The 23,862-nt window shown below is 37.7% G+C and overlaps 4 protein-coding genes across 5 annotated transcripts; 2 read left to right on the top strand and 2 right to left on the bottom strand.

The window, feature by feature from the left end:
* Positions 1-3,537: 3,537 nt before the first annotated feature.
* Positions 3,538-4,854, bottom strand: LOC121802908 (60S ribosomal protein L23). The gene is made up of 4 exons (XM_042202600.1): positions 4,785-4,854; positions 4,408-4,692; positions 3,887-3,928; positions 3,538-3,771 (listed from the first exon to the last, which is right to left on the bottom strand). Exons 1-4 carry the CDS (start codon positions 4,795-4,797, stop codon positions 3,689-3,691), a joined length of 423 nt encoding a protein of 140 aa, XP_042058534.1. The 5' UTR covers positions 4,798-4,854; the 3' UTR covers positions 3,538-3,688.
* Positions 4,855-14,014: 9,160 nt separating this feature from the next.
* On the top strand, positions 14,015-15,471 carry LOC121802893 (transcription factor MYB8-like). Its single transcript, XM_042202580.1, has 3 exons — positions 14,015-14,192; positions 14,295-14,424; positions 14,925-15,471. The coding sequence occupies exons 1-3, from the start codon at positions 14,063-14,065 to the stop codon at positions 15,376-15,378; spliced, it is 714 nt and encodes a 237-aa protein (XP_042058514.1). The 5' UTR covers positions 14,015-14,062; the 3' UTR covers positions 15,379-15,471.
* A 1,600-nt stretch (positions 15,472-17,071) lies between these two features.
* LOC121804745 lies at positions 17,072-18,060 on the top strand. Its single transcript, XM_042204390.1, has 2 exons — positions 17,072-17,167; positions 17,262-18,060. Exon 2 carries the CDS (start codon positions 17,349-17,351, stop codon positions 18,021-18,023), a length of 675 nt encoding a protein of 224 aa, XP_042060324.1. The 5' UTR covers positions 17,072-17,167; positions 17,262-17,348; the 3' UTR covers positions 18,024-18,060.
* Positions 18,061-18,197: 137 nt separating this feature from the next.
* Positions 18,198-22,153, bottom strand: LOC121804744. Of its 2 annotated transcripts, none has more exons than XM_042204388.1 (3): positions 21,512-22,153; positions 18,673-20,443; positions 18,198-18,589 (listed from the first exon to the last, which is right to left on the bottom strand). In XM_042204388.1, exons 2-3 carry the CDS (start codon positions 20,311-20,313, stop codon positions 18,434-18,436), a joined length of 1,797 nt encoding a protein of 598 aa, XP_042060322.1. In that variant the 5' UTR covers positions 20,314-20,443; positions 21,512-22,153; the 3' UTR covers positions 18,198-18,433. The 2 variants fall into 2 exon arrangements, with proteins under 2 accessions (XP_042060322.1, XP_042060323.1); XM_042204389.1 differs by lacking the exon at positions 21,512-22,153 and adding an exon at positions 21,360-21,496.
* Positions 22,154-23,862: the final 1,709 nt, after the last annotated feature.

Below are 23,862 nucleotides of genomic sequence, written 5' to 3'. Positions count from 1 at the left end.
ACTTTATTTTACCCAAATAATACCCGCAAGTGTACGGGGTTATCATAGCAAATAGCAAGCAAGAGTATATCGTATCCCACAGAGACAAGTAAGTGTAAACCTAAGTACCACGAACAAACTTCAACTACTATCCAGACAATCAGGAATTTTGGTTTTGAAACTAACAACTACTGAAAACATGTAAATGCAGAGATTAAATTAGAACAAATAAACAAGAGAGCGATAAAGCAAGTTGTGTAGATGATGGAGAAATATACAGAATTCGAGGATCCGATGCACAACTCATAACCTAACCCAATTGAAACCGATTTACCATTTAAAGTCTTCAGAATTGTTGAATCAATCACAATTGTAGATTAAACCCCCTCCCGAGGTGAGAAATCCGTAGATTAGGTGTAATAAGTGAAGTCCCCTTCTAAATCTTAGACCTAACTCCCAAATGTTTGATTATATTAAAGATCTCACTCATAATCTCAACTCACCCGAGTTTTATTGAATTAAGGTGTGAATTATTCTTCTTTCAAGATTAAATATTTCATCTCCCGATTACTCTAAGAAATCCTAACACTCCCAATTGGTGATCAAGCAATTGATAGGAAAAAGCACAAGAATAATTCAAACAATTACAAGAGCAAGATAAAAACGAAATCAATTGAATTAAAACTATGAATCAATGCATCTTCACCAAGAATTCCACATAAAGGGTTTAGTTACTCATATTCATGGCGAAATCAGACAAAAACTAAGAAAAACAAGAAAAACCATGATACGAATTACAATTGGCGGAGGAATCGAAGCTTGAATCTTCAATCTTCTTCCAAGAGTTCTTCAGAGAGAGAGAGTGTGTGTTTTGCGGCTGGTTGAGAATCCCCTTTCGTTGCCCTAGCTTTTCTCTTTTTTTTTTCTTTAGAAAAATCACGTCTGGACTAAAAATCGTCAGTCAGACGGACCCGGCGGGGTGAAATTATTGCACATAAAATCCACCCGGTCGGGTAGAAGTCTCTGGACTCTTTATGAACAAAATTGGCCACCCGCCCGGGTGGAATTATTGCACATAAAATTCACCCGGCCGGGTAGCACCCGGCAGTCGCGCAGATCGGCCATATCTCTCTCATCCAAACTCCGATTGGGGCGTGTGAGGTACCCACGCGAAGCTCTTTCGATGATGAAGACAATGGTACTCTCAAAATAAGATTTGGACCCCATATTTATAGGCAGATTAACGTTTGAAGCAGACCCCAGTCGCGGCTTGGCTCATTTTGACCCTTTTTTACCTATTTTAACTTCAAACACTGGATAAACTTATCAAAACACCTTTATAGTGAAATGTGGACGTAAACTCGAGTAATATGCATTTAAACACCAATTATCATCACGTTTAACGCCTAATAAAACAGTTAAAATACGAGTTTATCACCAGCGCTCGGAAATCGGCGTTCGCTAGTCGATTTTTTCGCCAAAATTCGGCTAGCCGGTTACAATGGTTCGGTGAGCGGACCGGCTAGCGCCGGGGATCGGCTAGCCGGTCCGCTCGCCGCCATTGTGGATGCTCTTACAACAGCTTTTATTTATAAATAAAAATTTCAAATTTTGATATTTTTAGAAAATAATATTTATATAAAATGCTTAAATGATAAGGTCTAGACTTTATGTATATTTATTTACATTAATTGATTCGTGTATCGATGTTAATGAGAAATTTTATATTTATCCCCCAAGTTAACGCTACTCAATATCCAATTTAGAGCTGAAATTCTCAAAATACTACTCCTAGTTTATTTGCTGCAAAATCGACGTGTTACGCATGCATTGCGCCACGCCATATAGGCTATGCTGCTACCAACCGTCTCATCGCTTCCTCAACATTTTAGAGCATCAGCAATGGTGCCCGTCCCGGCTGACGTCCGATCGGCGTACCGGACGTCCGCCATTGTGCAAGGTCGCGACGGATACGGACGTCCGCTGCAGACACCGGAGTTCCGCGGCGTTCCGTGGACGTCCGTAGCGACGTCCGTGCGGACGTCCGCCATTGCAGAGACACGACGGACGTCCGTGCGAACATCCAGATTTTTAAATTTTTAATTTTTTTGTTTAAAAGTTTATACGGCTCGTTGAACTTCATTTTATTCGCACCATAATATGAGCTATTATTTGGCGGATAAGATATACCCTACGTGACCTGTCTTTGTGAAGACGATCAGATGCCCAACAGATGAAAAAAAGATATATTTTGCGGGTCGTCAGGAGGCAGCGCGCAAGGATGTGGAGCGGACATTTGGTGTGCTCCAGGCTCGATGGGCAGCAGTGAAGAGTCCAGCACGGCTGTGGTATGTTGACAGCATCGCCGACATCATGTACGCATGTATTATCATGCACAACATGATTGTCAAAGATGAAGGTCCAGCACTGACTGATTGGACCAATGATGATGCTGATGCTGCGGGTCCAAGCCACGGTGTGGCCACTAGCAATGTACGCATGGGGATACCCCACGACGAAGTCGATCGATTCCGTGCATTTGCCGACATGCGCAAAAAACAAGCCCATGTTCGACTCCAGAACGATATTATTGAAGAAGCCCATGTTCGATTCCGTGCATTTGCCGACATGCATCGTTGATGTAGTTTTTAATTATTGAAATGTATTTTTTTTTATTTGATGAAATGTATTTTTTTTTATTTGATGAAATGTACTTTTCTTTTTTTTATTTAATGCAATTTTTTTCTATTTGTGTCGAAATTGTAATTCCGTAAATTGTTTAATATGTCATTGGGGATGTCCGTCATTGTGCAGTGGGATGTCCGCATGAGGTGGCATCCGCAGTGGGATGTCCGTATGACGTGACAGGAGGTGTTTTTGGGATGTCCGCAGGATGTCCCGACTGTCCGCCGGGGCATCCGCACCATTGCTAATGCTCTTATATAGCTGAAAGAAGCTTCATTGAATCAATTACTAGTTCGTTTTTTGATTTTGCATACATATTTGTGCAAGGTGTTTGAAGGAGAGTGATGGCAGCCATTGAAGCTCCGGTGACCATCGATCGTCCCGTGCGTACCGACCTCGAAACTTCAATCCCTAAGCCCTGTGAGTTCAGTTATACGTTATATATGTATGTATGTTAATTATTGAATTTTCGATTTTGTATGTGCTGAATGAGCTAGTATGTGATTTTCCCCCAAATATGCTTGTGATTTTCTGTTTTAGGTTTCAATTAATAATTGAGTAACTTAATTTAGAGCTGCAACTATTCTAATTTTGTTACTATGTTGGTCGACTATATCCACACCACTATATCCACACCATTAATTTCTAATTTCCTCTTCTCTTCTTCTTCCTCTCTTCTTTCTATCCAATCTCTGTCCAAGTCGTCCCCAGGAGTCCTCCCCCTTTCTGCCCTGATTTTTCTCGTTTTTAATCCTCAAAACTGCCGCCAGAACTGCCATTTTGCAGTTGAAACTCCAAAATAACTAAGGTTAACATTTTTTTATAAAGGTCACATATTGTACCTTACAAATTAAAAACAAAAATAATTCCATGTGGGCAAAGGAGAATTGTATTATTAACAGTAAGTGCTATAAGTTTAAACCATGGGAAGGCCACCAATCAAAATCTAATACAAAATGCATCAAGAAAACATCTCATATTCAAAACATAATCCTCAATAAAAAAACATCAGTTGATTGGTTGCTTAAACAATAGCGTTTGCTGCACTAGCAATCCTTGGCCACAAATCAGCACATTCCTTTCCAATTGGACCAGTAATAGCAGAACCTGCACCCCATGAAGCAAGATATCAATACCAAATAACTCTTCAAAGTTAAAACCACTTCTTTATAAAGAGACATCCATATGTATTGAATTTGAACATATCAAATGCTAGATTTACCTTTCATTTCTCCCTTTGGGTTTACAATAACACCAGCATTATCTGCAAACAATATAATATGAAGATCAGCATCACATAACAATTCCATACTATGCATTCCTTAAAAATCTCCAACATTGGACGTAAAAAATTCCATTTCAAGAAACATTATTACTTAGACCGAGATACCATATCAAGATTAACCAAAACTAAGTAGCAATAAGTAATGCAAAATGTAGGTTCCTAATGGAGCGGGTGTAAGCTTAGAGCATAAGCACACCTGTAACGAAGGAAATACTTATTTTTACAGACACGTAACGGTATCAGCACCATTTAACAAAGATGGATACATGACTGGTCTGGAATCAAAAAGAGATTGAAGATACTAATGGTTCATGAATTGGCAAGGAGAACGATGATAAACTAACGCATGAGGTCAAAAGCAAAATTCACGCATAATAATATCACAAAAGGTGGTTAAAGCAATAAACCCTAATTTAAAAGTTACACTCACTAACAACAAAATTGGGAAAAAGTCGCACCTTCAAAATACATGAACACGCCGTCCTTTCGCCTCCAAGGCTTCCTCTGCCTCACGATGACGGCAGGCATGACCTTTTTCCTCAAATCAGGCTTCCCTTTCTTCACAGTGGCCATGACCATATCTCCGACGCAAGCCGACGGCAACCTGTTCAGCCTTCCCTTGATACCTTTGACGGAAATAATGTAGAGATTCTTGGCTCCGGTATTGTCAGCACAGTTGACCGTCGCCGCCACCGGCAGACCCAGCGACATCCGGAACTTGTTTCCGGCCGATCCTCCACGCCCTGAAACAATAATTTCAAGCAAAGTTAAGCAAGTTTCTATGGAAATTTTGTAACAGGACTAAGAGAGTGAAGAAACGCAGATCTGAACTCACCCCGCTTCGACATTTTGAGCTATGGTCTGTGAAAATGGGGTGTTTGTGAGTAATTTAAAGGGAGGATTTTTAGGGTTTAGTAGTGAGTTAGGGTTTGCCTGAGATCTTGGGCCTAATACTTAGGAATTTGGGCCAAGGGAATATTTGAAAGGTTGGAGTTGGGCTTTTTATGCTTCTTTTTGCAAATTTAATTATAAACAACAAATTGTTTCAGAGTCGGAGTAATAGTACTCCTACTATATTTTTTAACAAACGAAAATAGGGAGTAGTAATTACTAAGTATTTTAATTTTCCACTGTCATAAATTTACAAACCCACATTATTTGTCTAGTTTTCAGGTTTATACTTAAAGAAAATACTAAATACATACTCCCTCCGTCCCACACTACTCGCACTTATTTCCTTTTTGGGCGTCCCAAGTTACTTGCACTCTTTCCATTTTTAGTAAAAAATTTCACCTACAGCCGTCATTTTTTACTTTCCTATACACTCATTCCTTAATCTCCGTGCCGAAAAGGAAAGGAGCGAATAGCCCGGGACGGAGGGAGTACAACACTTTTGAAAACCTAAATTAAGTGTTGCAGAGAATATGTTTCGTGTTCAAGAATCAAGATTTTTGGGCCTTAAAACATGGAATTTTCTTATTTTGTTTTGCAGTCAAAATAAAATTATCAATTTTAAAACATGGGCTTTAATAAGCACTAGTATCACGCCCGTGCGATGCACGGGTCATTTTAATTTCTTCATATTTATTTCATTATGCGAAATAAAATTTGTGAAATGATAAACAAAAGAATATTCGACGCCCTCTTACTTTGGATTATACTTTTTCAATCACATTAACCCCACATGGCCACAAGAGTGCGTTTAAATACTAACTTTTCTTTAAAATGTCAATACGATCACATTAAAATTTCAACACATATTTGTGTCGACGTTTTAATAAACTGTCTTGACATTTCATTATCAGACTTAAAATTAAATCACTTTTTATTTCTGTGAAAATATGAATTAATCGTTGAGTTATAACTGCAGGAGCAAGTTTACGTTGTAATAATTTAAGATTGCACTTGTGAGACACTTCTTAGTCGAGCTTCATTTCATTGCAATATAGTGACCCTATACACTAAAAACACAAACCTTGAAACCTAAATCCTAAACCCTTAACTTTAAAATATACTCATCGTAACCAACAAATGAGCCAAATATCAAATAAATTCTCCCTCCGTCTCAGTTCAATTTTACTTTGTTGATCACTTATTCTATTTTGGGGGTTTTAGATCTGTATTTGATATCTTACATTGGGTCGGCCTACTTGATAATCCTTACTGATAGTACAAGTTTTTTTACCTGAATCTTGGCTATAAATCGAATTATATGCGCATATCAAGAAAGTGCAATTTTAATTAAAAACATGATGACATTCTGTTTTTTTTTTAAAAATTTGTGCAAATCTATACATATATAAAAGAGAGTTTTGAATCAATAAGAGTGGCTCGATCGACACATTTGAATCCTAAACAATAAACACTAAACTTTAAACTTTAAACTTTAAACCATACATACTAAACCCTGAACCCTATTAGCTTCTATATTTGAGATCAATTAGAATGGCTCGCTACACTTGAACACTAAACCATTAATCATAAACCCTAAACGCTAAACATTGAACCCTGGATCTAAACCGTTACCTTCATCTCAATTATATGGAGATATGTATTAGTATTAATTTTCATAAACTTTCTCACTTCCGCTTGGCCTAATTATCATAAAAACAAAAAAAAATATTATTATGCATATTGAAATATGCATTTGCTGGACCGTCTCTGTGAAACCTGAAACGATAGCACGTCTGAGGCAGCAACACATGAGAATCACCTCACTTTTTTTTCCACCACCGGCATTAAAATTTTAATTAACAGAATTGGTATTTATAGAAAATTTAGTAGCTTTTGGCATTCTAATTCCTTTTATATTCTTCTCTATTGACTCTTTGTGATTCCAATTTAATTTATTATAAATTAAAGTAGTAATAAAATGGCATAGAAATTTTCTCAATGATTTTTTTTTAATCTGAACCAAATGTATGTAGAAGTTCAACCACTACTCATGTTATTAGGTTTTATTGAATTAAATTTAATTCCACGGTCATTGTCTTCCATTTATTAAAGAAATACGTTATTAGTTACTATTAGAATTCTCCTAATGACACATTTTACATTTAATCATATGTTTAATCAGTCATTTTATCTTTAATCGTATTAATTTTTAACTAAAATGGTATTTCCATAAATATACAAAGGTGGAATGAAATACAATAATAAGTAAATAACTTTCCTTGGTAACTTAATACCATTTAGCCGGTAACGAATTTTTCATAAGCCACTTGTCGTGTAATTTACAATTATACACTACACTGTTGAAGTTATTGATATAGATATAATTATACGCTAATATTTTATTTATTTCTACACTCCCGTGCTATGCACGGACTAAAATATTTTTAAAACAATAATTAAAATTATAAATTAATTAAATAAAATAAAAACAATGCTATACATGACACATTGTATTTATTCCAAAATGCAGTACTCCATATGACATCAAAAATAATTATGCACAGAAAAAAAATCACTTATTAAATAAACTCATGAATATTAATTAAAATATTTTGGATACCTAAAACAAATTGTAAACACCTCAAAAATATATTATTTTGCTTTTAATTAATCGATAACTAAATATGTCTTTACTTTTAAGTTAATCACTAATCCATCAATAATATACTCCTACAATTTTGTACCTAAAATACATAATATAAAAAAACTATCATTAACACAATTTTTTTATCATCTACCGTACAAGATAAAACTCATTATGATGTTGGACTTGAAAACAAAAATATTTAAGCTCCAAGAATCTTATTTGTTCATTTCTCCTCTAACAATCAACAACCTAATGATATAAATACAATCTCTAGGGTTAGAATAATAAGAAATCAACGCCCCTACATTCTCCCCGCTTTTCTCTCTTCCTCCTTCATCTATCCTTCCTTCACATTGCTTTTGTAGCACTCAAATAAACAAAGCTTGGTGTATGTGCTGATCTTCTCGGCCTGCTGAATGTGGTAATTCTCACAATTACATTGGAATTTATAGAAGATCTTTATATCTTTTGGTATTCTTCCCAGACTGACTTTTAGTAAGTCCACTATTAAAACTTAAATCAATAGTAGTAATTGTTTAGACCTTTCAAATAATGTCGATTGATTAAATTGACCTTTTAAATAATGTAACGTTAGCTTAATTAAGATTATGATAATTTTCTGAAACGGCCAATGAAGATGGACAAATTTATTAACAAAAACTAATTCTATTAAATTTTATTTTTTAAATTAAAATGACAGTTGTGTAAATAATGTCAAAACTCCCCCTTTATATATGTATAGATTTCATGTGATAGACGTTAATTTTCCAAACATCAACATATGTAGCGGGACATTTATTAAATCGACGAATCTTCGTTGAAAGTTTGGTAGATTTATTATGATAAAAAAAATATCTAGCCGCAAATATCAATTTTATTTTGTGTCCGTTCCTACTGCTCTAGTATACAGTCGACTTGTGTACGACTTGTCAAATTCAAGAAATGATTCAGGGTTTGAATTTAGCCGAATAGTAGTATGAAAATAAGAGATTTTGTATAAAAAGGAAATCTATTTTCCCATTTGATTTGCAATTCTCTTGTGCCCAGTTGAACCCACTGGTGATATTATCATTATGAGAACATATATTATGACAATTGACAAAAACACTAGAAAAAGACTTTTCTCTTGCCTCACACGCATTAAAAGACTTCAATGACGATATTGAAACATGTGACGTTGTATATTTTTTTGCAACCCTTTTAACATAATGCAAAATTGTACTTGATCTCAAATAGTAGTGATAGATCAATGAGAAAAATCGATCTCATATTTATGAAGGGGCCACTAAATAAGCAATATTGATAATGAATTCACATTCAAGCAAAGTGTCTATAGGTACTATACTAGGGCTGGGTAAAACGGTTCCCGGTTATTCGATTACCCGAGAACCGAATCGAAAAAGTCATGTTCTTGGGTAACCTTATTCGGTGTCGGTTCAAGTTCTTGGTTTTGTCAATTTTGGGCGTTGATTAACCAACCAATCTATTTGATTAGGAACCGAACCGATCGGATTCCCACCCTAATGTAAGCAAATAGGTTCTTAATTAAACATCCATATTTGTTCACAATTATCATATTTTGAATTAAAAAATGGTGTAGTTGGTCTTTGAAATTTATGTTGCGTTATAAAGACTTTTTTTGGTTCAAAGTATATTATAAAGATTGATATAGTAGTACAATATAATATAAAGATTTCTATACCCCAATCCCAATATCTTAACATTAAAGTTCATTCTTTGGGCCCATTATCTATGGTCATGGGAAGACAAGGAATAAGAAAAATTTATCCCTTTAAATTCTCCAATTTTTTCCCATCTTTTTAATATATAAAAAATCAATATTCATCCTTTTCACTTCAGTGAAGGATAAAAGTAATGAATTTAACGATACTAAAAAAACTACTTAATTCGCATAACATCTTAGGATTTTTGGTATTTTGAGTGGATCATTATGCAAATGCAACTGTCATTATAATAAAATATAAAAAAATTTATTATCCTGAATATATAATCTCTACCAGGACAAATTTTTGCACACTAACGTTACTATTGAAAAAAAAAAAAAGAGTTTAATTAGCTATTTACCAAATAATGCTTAATTTTCGCACATGGTACGTGGAACGTGTTTCGTGTGGGGCTAAACATTTTGGTCCCATTCTTGACTTGAAAATTTGATGGGTTATTAAAATGTGTAAATACACCAAAGAAACTAAATTGAGTTATGCATCACATGGAAGCTAAGAATTACTGTATATATGTTGGAAAATCAAGAGAATAATTTGACATTCTGACTTTGGATTTTGATGTAATTTTCTGTTTTCTTATAATTAAGCTAATTAGTTCTTTTTTATTTTTATTTTGAGTAGCTAATTAGTTCATGGTTAAAAAATAACTATCCAAAATAGGTGTGGTACTTAAATTTGTCCTTTTCATCGTATAAATTTGACAATTACTAACTTTTACTTCACATAATTGGATTAATTACTGCAATTTGTAAGCATATAAATTGTGCTTTCAAAGATTAATAACCACAAGGCCCCAACTATAATTCCCCAGAGTTATTTATGAGCCATTTATCATCATTCTAATCTCAACACATGAATTTGTTAATTGAAGAATATAAATCAAGAAAAGAGTGCAGAAGCAATTTTATTTAATTTGATCGCTTATAAATGATGAAGAGGGAGAAAACCTTTTCAAACTATAAAGAATAAAATTGTAATTGGGTAAATCAAATTGAAAAATTGAGTCTTCATCCCTAGTTTATCGTACACTTCTGAATCAATTCTCTGATGCATATATTGTTCAATAGTCAATTAATTAATAACAGCCATAGAAACATCATATAATTGAATCATATTGATGACTTGTGTTTCTCACTCTTTAATGTGTGCAACATGTTTCAGCATTGTTAATAAGTGTTAACCATTGACTTACTATATAGGGTAATTAGCGAATACTCCTTTATTGGGTTTTGATTTCACTTTCTTCGTTTTAAAAAAACAATAACTTTGTTTTTCTCACTTCGTCTCATCCTAATTAGCGCATTTCTTTTTCGGTATGAATTTTATCTAGTGGTTTCATTTGGGTTGGGACATCCGAAAAAAAATGTATCATTTAGGTTGGGACGGAGATAGTCGTAAATTTTAATAAAACTTTAAACTAATAGTATGATTAGTAGAGAAAATGACTCAAAATGAACATAATTAATAGTGAATGAAAATGATGGAATGGATCATATATATTTTTTTTAAAATTGCATTGGATACTTGAAGTCAATTATTGCAAACGCTTGATAAATGGATGAATAATATATAGGGAGTACTACTTAATTAGCTTGAGAAGTGACAAACGAGTAATATCTAAGTTAATCACATTATCCTACGCACTACGATAAATTATTGTAAACACCATATTTCAGATTAAGAGGGCTTCTATTGTAGACTTATAACACTCCCTCCGTCCAATAGTAATAGGGTTATTTTTCCATTTTGAACGTTCCATAGTAATAGATCGTTTCATTTTTATTAGTAAAAAGTAACACATTCCATTATTACTTTTCCCTCTCTCTTATTTTATTATCTCTACTTTTTCCTCTTTCCTACATTATTATTTTTTATTTAATATATTACATACACTTTTCTTAATCTCCGTGCAAAAAAATGTCTTCACTGCATGGAGTAGTAATTAGTTTAAGGTGTAGTCATGATTCAACTTATGAAATTTTCAATGAATTTACTGTAGTATATCACGAAAATGCTAAAAAATAGTAGTAGCTATACTACTAGAAAAATTGCTTCTCACTACACTTTTTTTATCACACTTTATAAAAAGTGCCAGCATAGATGTACTATCTACACACTAGATTTTCACTGCACTTTATAATATATTGTTACTGCACTTCAACATAAAAAGTGTCATCATAGATGTACTATCTACACACTACCTCTTACTACAGGTACCCGGTGCTGCACTTGCATAAGTGCCATTATAGATGAAGTGTCAGCACAGTAATTTTCTAGTGACAATTTTAAGTGTCATTACAAGCCAATTTTCTAGTAGTATAGTATCAATTTTGAAACATTCAAACAAACATTCTCCCAATAAGACCATCCACAATAGAATAGCCCAGCAATAGTCCAGCCATAGCCTAGCCACTGCCACATCATCAGCACTCAAAATCCTCCTGCCACATCATCAAAACAAGCAAATAGCCCAGCAATAGCCCAGTCATAGCCTAGCCACATAATATCCACATCACTATTAACAAATATATACAAAATGAAATAATTAACAATCACACAATATACGAAATTTAATTTACGAGACATATACGGGAAAAGTTTAATAATAATATTAAAATTTAAAAAAGTACAATAATTTAAAAAAATACATTAATTTTTTAAAAAAATACAATAATAAAAAGGAGTGCCAATTCACTCCTCGTCTCCGTCGTCGCCGCCTCCGTCGCTGTCGCCACCATCGCCGCCGCCACCACCGCCGCCGGTCTCCCTCCGTGCCGCCTCCAACTCGTCCTGCAGGCTCATGAGCAAGGTTTGAAGCACGCTCTTCTCCACGGGATCCGTCGCCACCCGCCATTCGGCCATCGTCTTGATCAACTGAGCGCGCGTTTGGGCGCGAGCGAAGAATTTGAGATCCTCGGTGGATTGGCCAAGGGGGGATGCCGACTGGACCTCCTGGGAAGCCCCGGTGTTCCCCCTTGCCTCCCGCTGAGCGCGCTTGCGCCCCATCGGGCGAGGTCGGCCACCGACCGAACGCGGCGTGGGGAACTCCTGCGTCGTCTCGGGGAGGTCGTGGGAACCACCGCTGCTGCCGCTGAAATTGCCGGTGTAGTTCAGTCGTTGCTTCTTCGGCCAGCCAGAGTCGACACCTACTCGGAACTTCTCGGACTCGTTCAGCACAAGATAGCAGTTCCAGTAGGTGAAGTCCTTGTATACCCCCTTCAGTGGGAAGGCTTTCTTAGCTATTCTCCTGCAGTCCTCCTCCGTTTGGCCACTGCTCATCATGCGGAGTGCGTTGGTGTACAAACCCGAAAATCGGGAGACCGCACCCCTGATTCGGTTCCAGGCCTTCCGGCAATCCTCCTCGTTGCGTGGCCTCCCCTCCGGGCAAAATCTCTTGTAGGCTGCTGCTATCTTGCCCCACATATTGACGATCCTCTGCTCGTTCCAACCAAAAGTATCGTCTGCCTCACCCACGCAAACACTCACCCACGCCTTGCAGAGCGCGACGTTCTCCTTGTCCGTCCACCTCCTCCGTACCTCCTCCTCACCCGGCTGCGACGACTCGCCGACCTTCTTCTTGCCTTTCTTCGCGGGGGCGCCACGCCCCCGCTCTGCCCCCCCTTCAACGAGAGTTTCCGGAGCTCCGGGAGTATCAAACACCAAGTCATCTAAGGAGAAACTATCAAACCCCAAGGGCGTTTGGGTCGATGTGTGCGATGAACCAGTCGAAAAATCTAAACTGGGGCGATAGACATCCCCCGCCATCGCCGGGGACCCCCCAGAAGTCCACTATGTAGCCGGTACGACCCCCGGAGTCCCCTGTGTCGCCGGTACCCCCCCCCCCCCCCCGGGCATCATCTGCATCCCGGGTGCCCATCCCGTTGGTGCCCACCCCGGTATCGCCGGATACCCCCTCGGCGGACTCCCCCCCGTTGGTATCCCGGAATACATCTGCTGCCACTGGTACATGTTGTAGTACCCGGGCATCTGACCCCATCCACTTCCCACGGGGATCGACGGAGTTTGTGACCCGCTACTCCCGGAACTAGGCTCGTTGTTGAGATCCATTTCCCTTGTTGATCTTGTACAGAAATTAAGATAGAGAGAGTACTCGTTAAAACAAGTGGTGCGAATGAAAATGACGAGCAAAGCGCGTATATATAGTGTTTCGGAAAAAAAAATTTTAAATTTCGCGCTACGCGGTGCTCTGGGCGATCCGGGCGATGCAATAGCGCCGAGCGGACCGCCCAGCGTCACGCGACCGCCCAGCGCTGCGCGGTTTCTCTCTCCATTCGCCCGCTGGGCGACTGCAATAGACCGCCCAGCGAACCGCCCAGCGCCGACGCTCGGCTTGGCGGTCGGCTGGGCGGCATTGTGGATGGTCTAAATGCACACATGCATCCGAATTTGTATTTAAAACAAATCATTAAACTACATATACAAACAGAAAAATAACACATACACATATTTCCCGTTCATGAATTGTTTCGGTACTGAATTAATACATACGTGTTGACAGTTTCAATGATTTTGAAAAGAGAAGCTTCATTGTTAGTACTTTTCATGTAGTTTTTAGGCACATGAACCACAATGCAACATAATATAGTATACGCTAAATCATTAATTTTCTGTCTCTTGCTCCTAATAAGTTCACACACTTTTGTCACTATTCATAAATATCTCTGTGTGTTTCTCTAGGTGTCTCTATATCACTGTCTTTGACTTTTTATATAGGTGTGTGAATATGTGATCATTACAAGAGTGAGATTGTAAGTGTATATATATCATTGCATCTTGAATCAGGGATACTCCAATGAAGGGAAGAAAATGAGGAAATCGAGCGTTGACAAAAATGGAGTGAAGAAAGGAGCGTGGAGTGAAGAAGAAGACAGCAAGCTAAGATCTTATGTTCTCAGATATGGCCACTGGAACTGGAGATTGCTGCCTAAGTTTGCTGGTAACAAATTATAGTACTCCATTAAATCCATTAATTACTACTCCTAGTAGTTTTGTGTTGTGTTGTGTGAGATTTATTTCTGATCATATAGATTTATTACAGGTCTAGCTAGATGTGGCAAGAGTTGCAGATTGCGATGGGTCAACTACCTTAAACCAGGTCTTAAACGAGGTCGTTTCACCCAGGAAGAAGAAATCCTTATCGCTAAACTTCACCGTCAGCTCGGCAACAAGTACGCATTTCGATTCTGGACTCCAATGTCCCAGATCGGTTGTGTAAGACAATTGGTGTGGGGCAGTGTTTTAAAACTCGGATCAGACTGGCCCGGTTCGACCAGTTCAGTCGCGAATCGACTAAATACATCATCCACTAAAGAGCACCCTCATTTTTGTGACCTAATAAATTAAGGGGCGCAAATGAAAAACATTCATAAGAGCAAAAGATCAAGGCTGCAGTGGGTAATTGGGTCTTAAGGATGTTTTTCTTTGCGCCTTAAAATTGGGTCATTTAATGAAACTTTTTCAATCTAAGTAATTGCATTTTGTTATAATGGTTATGCATCTCACCATTATGAACCGGAGAAATCAACGGATCCGGGAAGAGTTCTTCTATTAATTCTAGGGTTTCACCGTCTTTGGTTTTACGAAGAGTTCTTCTGTTTAGTTTGTAACGAGCCTTTATTACATTTCATCATGTTTTATTTAAGATGAAACACATGATTTTCTAATGCAGGTGGTCGGCGATGGCGGCAAAGATTCCAGGAAGAACAGACAATGAGATAAAAAACTACTGTCACACACATTTCAAGAAACACAGCAAAAAGGCCCCATCTCCTTCTCAATTAAGTCCATGCAAGAATCTAGAATCTTCGGAGGATCTTCAGACATCTGGTAAGCTGATTCTGGAATCATCGGAGAGGTTGAATTCGCCGAATCCGATGGCTGTGACGTGTGACTCGGAAGACTGTGCTTCGTCTTCACAGTCTGCTGGAGCAGAAGAAGTTGAGGAGGAGGTGGTTATAGGAGAAAAGTGCGAAAGTCGAATCGGAATGAATTTCAATGATGGATTTCTGGAGAATTTTTGGAGTCAGCCATTTGTGGTCGACACTTCTTACAGTTATAATCACACCTACACGCCATCGATGGAGGAAGAAGCTTCAATTTACCCTTTTCACATAGTTCTCTAGTGATGCATGCTATATTGTTATTGTATGTACTTACTAATTAAGCTACCAATTACTATGTCAAGATGAATGCGTCAAGATTATTTTTGTGCTATATATCTTTATGAAATTATTGTTTTATTAGTAAGAAACTCCAGAATCAAACTTCAAAACTGTTTTTAATTATATATTTGATCAGCAAACTCAAGTAGTGCTAATTTCATGAGTAGGTGGAAAATAAGATGCATATACTAATTTCACCTCTAACTGCAAAATGAATAAGCAAAGTAGTGCATTTTTCACAAATCCTTCCATAAGCTTGAATTGATGTTAAGAATGATGTTTTGATATATTGTTCTCTTGAAGAGATTCAAGGTTTCAAGTTTAAATTCACATCAAAGAAGAAAAATGGAGACTAATTGGGGTAATTGCGCCAAAATACACGAAATTTCACACGATTTTTGTTTAGCACATGAGCTATGTATAATCGTTGCTGATAAATACATGAACTTTCGATTTTTCTCCTTTTTCAGATGACAAAATTTTCCGACAAGATTTAAGCTAAAGAACCAATGATACTATACGAGTGATAGTAGTATAATTTTGAACCTATATTGTGCATTTTTATGTTATTATAGATTGTAAAATCAATCGTATAAGATAATAAGTTATAAAATATAAAACAATTTCACGGAAAGTGCATAAATAACAGTGAAAATATCATTTAATAATGATTTTGAACAACATAAAATGTTAAAATGTGAATATGAGGAAGAAGCTGGCTGGAAAAGAAACTCATTGCAGCATTCATCACAAGCAACCTCGTACTAACTATGAGGAAGTGGAATCATCTTACAACCATAGTTTTGAATATGTGGCTGAGCACAGGGTGAAAGCTGAATCTGCCCCTCTGCTGAGAGCTATCTTCAAGAAATACGGCGACATAACTAGTGGCAACTATGTCAAATCATCCAATCTTCTGTCCATCTTCCTTGAGCGAATCTGCCATGTCTACCAAAGGCTAGAGCAGGCTGAGTGCCTTGATCCGAGCTCCGCCTTTTCAAGAGGCATAAACTGAATGTGGGATGGATTCTTGAGAGAGTGGAGTATGTACTTATTGAGTTGATGGAGAGGGAGTTGGAAGCTTATGAAAAACAAGTTTGCTCTTTAAGAGGGAAATTTCATCAATCAGAGCAGAATTATTAGTGATGAAGCAAGAGGTTGCTGCTATTGATATCAAAGCTGGTGTGATTACTCTTGATGAGGAGAAGAAGCTCGCGGTGAGGTTAGATCTGCTGTGAGATGATCCACGAGACTAAGGAAGCAGCCGGGCTGGCATGAGGCGTTTTGCTTGTTAATTTGAACTGAATATGCAGATACTTTGTACGTTCAATCAATGCAAGTGTTCTCGCGTTTTTATGTACGAAATATTGTTATTCTATCCATTTCCAAGCAATTAATTTGAATTAGGTTTCAAAATTAAGCATGTGTGAAGCAAATTAACTTGTTCACATGGTAAATCTCAAGCATTTCTAGAAAATTCCAGACTTCATTTTGTACCTTTTTCATGATCATTTAGTTGTAACTCATTGCTTCATGCTGTGTGTGTGTTGCTGTGTGATAACAAACAGAGAGAAATCAAAATCACCCAATCTCTCCACAAAATGAAGTAGCAATGGCAGGAGGAGATCGAGGGCGAGGGCGAGGAAGAGGAAGAGGAAGAGGAAGAGGAAGAGGAAGAAAGAGAAGTAGAGAATGTGAATATGGAGAAGCTGCAGAAGCAAAGTTCCAAAATTATCATCATCAATCTCAGGTCTAAGTTTATTCATTTTCTCAAAGATTACATCTTAATAATTGTGTTTAATTACTACTGGTTAATAATAATTACAATCTCCTTCACCATTTAGGACTATCCATTTTCTCCTGCATTTTCTTTAAGAGGAGCAGTCCTCACTTCGCCTCGTTACCCCAACAAACCTTTTGGAAACCGTACAATGAAGACTCCGGGCCAATCTTCCACCTTGACACCAAAATTAATCATAATTATCGATGATGATGAAGATGACGACAAGCCAAAGCTGCACCATCATGGCAAAGAGAAGGAAATGGACGAACCTAGTGTGGAACTCATCTCAGATATCCAAGGACCTCAACAGATGGGATCATCATCATCCAATCATGTCTATGATTACATACACGGATACAGGGTGAAGACAGAATTTGCCCCTCTGCTCAGAGCCATCTTCGACAAATATGGCAACATCACTAGTGGTGCAGATGTCAATTCACCGGACTTTGTCTCCACCAGCCTGGAACGAATCTGCCAGATCTACCAAAGGCTAGAGCAGACCAAGTTCATTGATCTTACGCCTGCAGAGCTTCAAGGCATGATCTCTGAACTCCGCCTTTTGGAGAGCCATAAGCTGAGCGTGGGATGGATTCTTGATAGGGTGGAGTATATAGCTCAGACAAAGAACAGTTTCAAAGATTGCCAGCCTGATGAGGCTAGATCTGATGCATTGATCAGGCGATTAAAGAAGGATTTGGAAGCGTACGAAAGAGAAGTTTGTTTGCTGCAGCAGAAAATCTTATCAACCAAAGCAGAATTGTTGATGCACAAGGCCAAATATAATCAAACAAAAGGTGGTGTTGACATGAGGCTAAAGTGATTGGTTTCCAGAAACAATCTTTGATTCATGGCTTTCTTTAGCAGCTTTTTGCAAATCTATCTGATTTCTGCCATTGACAATTTGGTTATATTTTAATCTTTAGCATGAACAATTCTTCATATATTGTTATATTTTCATCTTTAACATAACTAGTTACCAAACATGAACTGAGGATTTCAAAAGCTATATTCATAATGATATTCATATGCAGACTAATGGGGATTAAAAACCCAGAGGCTGATAGCAGAAAGATAATCGGTTACAACTGCAATAACTAACCTTCCATATAGTAACTAATTCTACAACACAAATGGAAATAACTATCATACCATGTATGTATGGTTTAACCTTTGCTTGCTAATGGTAGCCGTATTTATACACACTAATTCCTTGATACCTCGCCTCAAGCCCTATACACTGGATCGAAGAACAGAACTTCGCGAATGAATCAACGCAGCAGCAATAGCAAAAGACTGCAAAGTTGACAGAGTCGACTGGAAATTGATATAATACAAGCCCTTGTGAATGTTCACCATTTTCATGCTTGGTAGACTTTGATTTGAACCCTGTATATTTGCATATGGCTAAGTAATGGATGAAGATAACAAGAAGATTATTCAGATAGTGAGAAGGGTATATGTGTGCGAACCTGCATAAAGAGATCAAATGACTTGCATTCCTGGGACGAATAATCTGTGCTTCCCAGCCCAGTGTTAAAAATTGTTAGTGGGCAGCCAACATCCCAGCCTCCACAGTCGCAGTGGCCACCAGATTTCCACCTCTCAATAATACTCGCAGGGCCACCCACTCTCGTTCTTGGTCCACCATGAATACCTGCGGGTATCAAAATGTCTGTGCTAGTTGAGCATTCGCCTCTGTTTCTGGAGTGTTTGGGAGGTGTTGTGGCATCTGGAGATTTTTTGTTTCCGGATTTTTTAAGAAACTTCAATCCCCAACCTCCAGCCTCGACCTCAGCCTCGACATGGCGGTGGTAAGTATCTTTCACAACAATGGCGGCCAACTCAAGATTTGGTGCGTATTTATATTCTGCACACCTCTCAACTACGTCGGGAAAATTAGCACGAACATCTTCAGATGGTTCCAATGGAGTGTCTTCAAGAATGGCGCCTGATATGCCTACTTTAGAAGAGGATCTCTGCTTATACGAGTGACTTGGCCTGAAAACATCCACCATTTTCTTTGTCAATCTCTTGTTCTTCTTGTGGGCTTGATTTGAGGTCTGCATCCCCCCTGAGCGGTTGTCAATGTTGATAGATAGAACAAACTGGGTCTCCCTAACTTCCATGGTATTGGAAGAAAATCCGACTGAAGAAGACACTCGCATCTGAGCAATATTTTGTGACTCAAGTTCACGCTCTTTCTTGCCATTTCTCCGCGCATGGAATGTGTATAAGTAGTCCAAACCTTTGTCGTCTGAACACTCAACCTTTGACAAATCAGCAGAATAGACCTCCCTCTTATCATCCACAGTGAAAACATGGTGAGGGAGTCCATCCTTCCATGTACACTGTAGCATTCCTTGGAATGAGATACCCGAAGATGATGACTGATCAGAGCTCGAGCTTGTGCTCGATATAGAAGCATCCCTTCTGTGCAGAGGTGCAGATGCATATCTATGATCAAGAACTTTTACCTCCTTTTCCAAGTTAGGGGATATGGTACTGGTTGCTTTTACAGAGCCCGCAAAATCCGAGTAGAATTGCTCACTCGCGCCAAGAAAATTTGTTTTCATAAACGTGGCATCTAAGGAGCCAAATTGTTGGAGCAAGGGGCTCTTCAAGATGTTGATCATGGTCTGGCTACCGGAGACGGTGCCAATAGTCCAGTCACCAGTTGAGTCCACGATGACCTCAGTGCCACCAACCAATGGATATTCAATTTTCATATTACTTGAACTTCTATCCCTGATATATGCTAAACTACTAGTATGATCCGTCAAAATATCAACTTTTGAGCTAAAATTCCTAGCTGCTGCCCTTACTGCAAAATTACGTATTGACTGAAGGCAACGAATAGCATACTTTTCATCAAAGGTGATAATATGCTTAGGAATACTATTCCGTGAGGCGTGGATGTTCTGAAGGAACACCTCCCTGCAAGTTGCACTAGCTCTCGACCTCCTTTTGCTTAGTATCAGGGTCTTGCTGGGCACTAAGTTTCTTTTGGGAACGAGAGTTTCTTGACTGGATTCTAGACATCCAGTAGCACACCGTACTGCATTTTCCTCCTCACTACCATCTTTCCCCAAGTTCGTACTTGGGCTTTCCATACTCCAGCTCCAAGGAAACACAATACATTAATGGCAGAATACGAGCAAGTTAACACTTTCAATTTCTGCTGTGCTCATTAACTATGGTGGAAACTTAGCCTTAGGTTACGCAATACTTACTCTGAGCAATCTGGAGAATGAAACATAAACAGTTAGTACAATCTGATCCACAAGGTATCCAAAAGAGGAGGGATAATCAAGAAGCAAACCACAAACAAATTGGATAATCATAACCCACAAAATCTAAAGGGCAAATAGTGTTTATCCTTTCGAGTAGTTGAAGTCAGTAAAGTTACAACGCCCAGCTAAAAACTTCTCATATGAAACATCAGGCATATGATCATCTACCTCAGTAAGGAAAGAATCAAGAAAAAAAGGGCATTTCAGACTTCATCAAGATATAATAGTAAACAAACTCAAATTGCAGAACTTTCGACTTGCATAATGAAAAAAATCATTTAATCAAAGGTGTTGAAGAAAAAACAGAAATTACCAAAATGAGAGATCACAGATAAGATCTTCACAGGGAGGAGATTCATCACCACATTAATTATAATAACAGTATTCAAACTAATTCTTGTTCTACACAACTAGAATAAATACTTCCTTTATATCAACAACTAAAAACACTAGCTGATCTCTGAGTAACAAAATCACAGAAGAAAACATACCCACATCAGTCAAAACAGAGGCTTCACTGAATCCTAACTCACTGAGGCTCTTGACAATAAAAAAACTGAATATTTGAAGTAAATTATTGTAGTAGAATTACACCAACCCATCCAATCCAACAAAATGCCAATCAGGTCTATTTTGTTCAATTAAATAAGATCATGAATATGACTAATGACTAATAACCATAAAGAACATCAAAAATCAAATCAGAGCAACCATCCTAAAACCACATAAATCCATAAATACTCCAAAACTTTATAACAAAGCAATTCGACAAATTACATACATCCAAATATAAACCATTATCTTCACGTAAAGAATTGAATTGAATCTTTTAAAGAAAAATCACTCCAAACTTGGGCCAAACTCACCCGAATCCCTTTTCAAGAAGAGCAAAGTCTTTCAATAAGCAAGTTATCATTTCCAAGCAATACCCAGACAGTAAAAAACTACCAATCTAAAGCACAAAGTGGATATTCCAGAAAGCAGAAAATATAAACAACAGTAAAGGAAGAAACTTTACCAAAATTCGACAATGAAGAAGAAGAATAAGAAGCTCCGCCACTCCAAAAAAGCTTTTCCTATCCACAAATACACAAATGTCTAGACGTGTGCTTTGAAATCAAACCACACAGAAGCTTCAACTGTATAAGTAATTGTCAAACGGCTCAAGTAATTGACAAAAAAAGAGAATTTTTTTTTTTATTTATGGTGGGATCTACACGTATCTAAAATTCTTGAAATTTCATGGCCCAGCCCAACCAATCCTCTAATTTTTAATGCTTCGGAAACGGAAATGGCGAGAGAGAGAGAGAGAGGAGAGAGAGTGAGAAGGTGTGAGTGAGCTGGTACGCACGAAGAGGGGAGAAGTCATACGCCCACTAGGTGAGTGGATACGCAAACACGGAAACCGACACGGCCACGAAAAAACAAACGAGAGCCCAAAAAGGAAGAAACGGTGGACCCTTTTCTGGTTTCTCTTACATGTGAAAAAATATGTCATTTAATTATAAATTTTAATAGGATTGTGCTGGATGAAGATGCAAGGGCCATCGACATTAATTCTTTTGAGGTGTGGAGTTTCAGTTGAGGCGTGAAAACTTTCAACTGATGGGATTTGGAGGTGATATTTATTGCACTCATGTTTGTATTGGAAATTTGTTCATATAAAATTGAGACAATATGTTTTAATTTATGCTAAATAAATAAGGTGATTTTTAAAATTATATGCTAATTACATGTTGATGTTGCAGCCGTGTTTAAAATACGTGGACTAAACGTGTTTATCCACGTGATTATTACACTGTTATTTTATCCGGTGCTATTTTGAAATCGGTTGTCATGTCATTAATATGCGATAAAATGAAAGATGGGTTTGATAATTGCTAAAATATCAAACTTTATGATTTGTATAGTACTAGTATTTTAACTTTGAGTGGTATTTCTAATTGTATAAATAGAATCATAACTAATGAATATACAGAAAATATGTGGTCTAGTTGAATATGTGAGATCAACCTTATCTAACAAATATTTATAGTTTAATTATACTACAAAAATAAATAAAATCTTGTTAAGAGTGTCCACAATGGGGGAGCCGCGGCCCGCGGCTCGGTGTGCGGCCCCCCATTGCAGAGAGCCGAGGGCGAGCCGCGGCCCCGGCCTTCACGCGGCTGAGCCGCGGCCCTCCACTGCAGCGGGCCGCCATTCGCGGCTGGGCCGCGGAATTTATTATTTTTTTAAAAATTTTCGAAAATTATTTATAAAATACTACACTTCCATTCCATTTTTTCAACTCCATTTTACTTTCATTTTCCTCCAATCTTTCCAATATTTCCTTCCAATTTCGATTCAACCTTGCAACTATGAATTCCGACGATGAACAATTCCAACAAGCGGTAGATCTGGAGTTCCAAAACCTTGTTGCAGCGGTGCTAGGAAGGATGTTGAGCGAGCTTTTGGTGTACTCCAAGCGCGATGGGCCATTATACAGTGCCCGGCTCGACAATGACACGAAAATGATGTCGCAAACATCATGACTGCATGTATCATATTGCACAATATGATAATAGATGACGAAGGAGTTGCTGCAGAGCGATGGACACCGGAAGATGGTGCTAGTTCGAGCTCGGGTATTGCCATGGAGCCCCTGCAGATGGGTGTACCACGTAGTAATGAATACTTGATCCAGCGGTACACCGATATGCGGAGCTAAATATCGCATACATCACTGCAGGCTGATATGGTTGAAGAGGTCTGGAACCGTAGAAGGGGCGCCGCAGATTGATATGGGTTTTCGGGTTGTTGTTTTTAAATTAGAAAACTTTCGTTGTATAATTTTTCTATTTTAATATAATACAACGAAGTTCTTGTTACATTTTGGTTTTAGGTTGTGAATTTTTTTATTTACAATCCAAATTATTTTATTTTAATTAAATTTATAAATATCATAAATTTAAAGTCTAATAAAATTTAATATAGTTAAATTAAAAATAACATTAAAAAAAGAAAACAAATTAATTTTTTTTATAGAGGGCCACATTTGGTGCCCTTGTTTATTTTGTTAATTTTATTATTTTACCATTGCGAAGGACCACATGAGAGCCACGAATGGTGGCCGGGCCACATTTGGTGGCCTTCAGGGGCCACCATCGTGGACACTCTTAGCAGACATTGAACTTGGTGTCTAGTCATTTCTTTTAATCTTCTTCTTTTGTCGAGAGCAGCCATGTGGTGACTTTAATATAGTAATGGCGATTAATTTAAGTGGTACAGTAGATATTTGTTATATGTCCACAATAATTAAGTTCAATTATAATACAGTAATCAAATTTATAAGTAGTACTCGTACAATTTAATTTGGGATCCAAATGT

This window comes from Salvia splendens, chromosome 5 (genome assembly GCF_004379255.2).
Source record: "Salvia splendens isolate huo1 chromosome 5, SspV2, whole genome shotgun sequence".
NCBI lineage: Eukaryota > Viridiplantae > Streptophyta > Magnoliopsida > Lamiales > Lamiaceae > Salvia > Salvia splendens.
The sequence above is the reverse complement of the archived record's forward strand: the minus strand, read 5'-3'. Positions and strand labels throughout refer to the sequence as shown.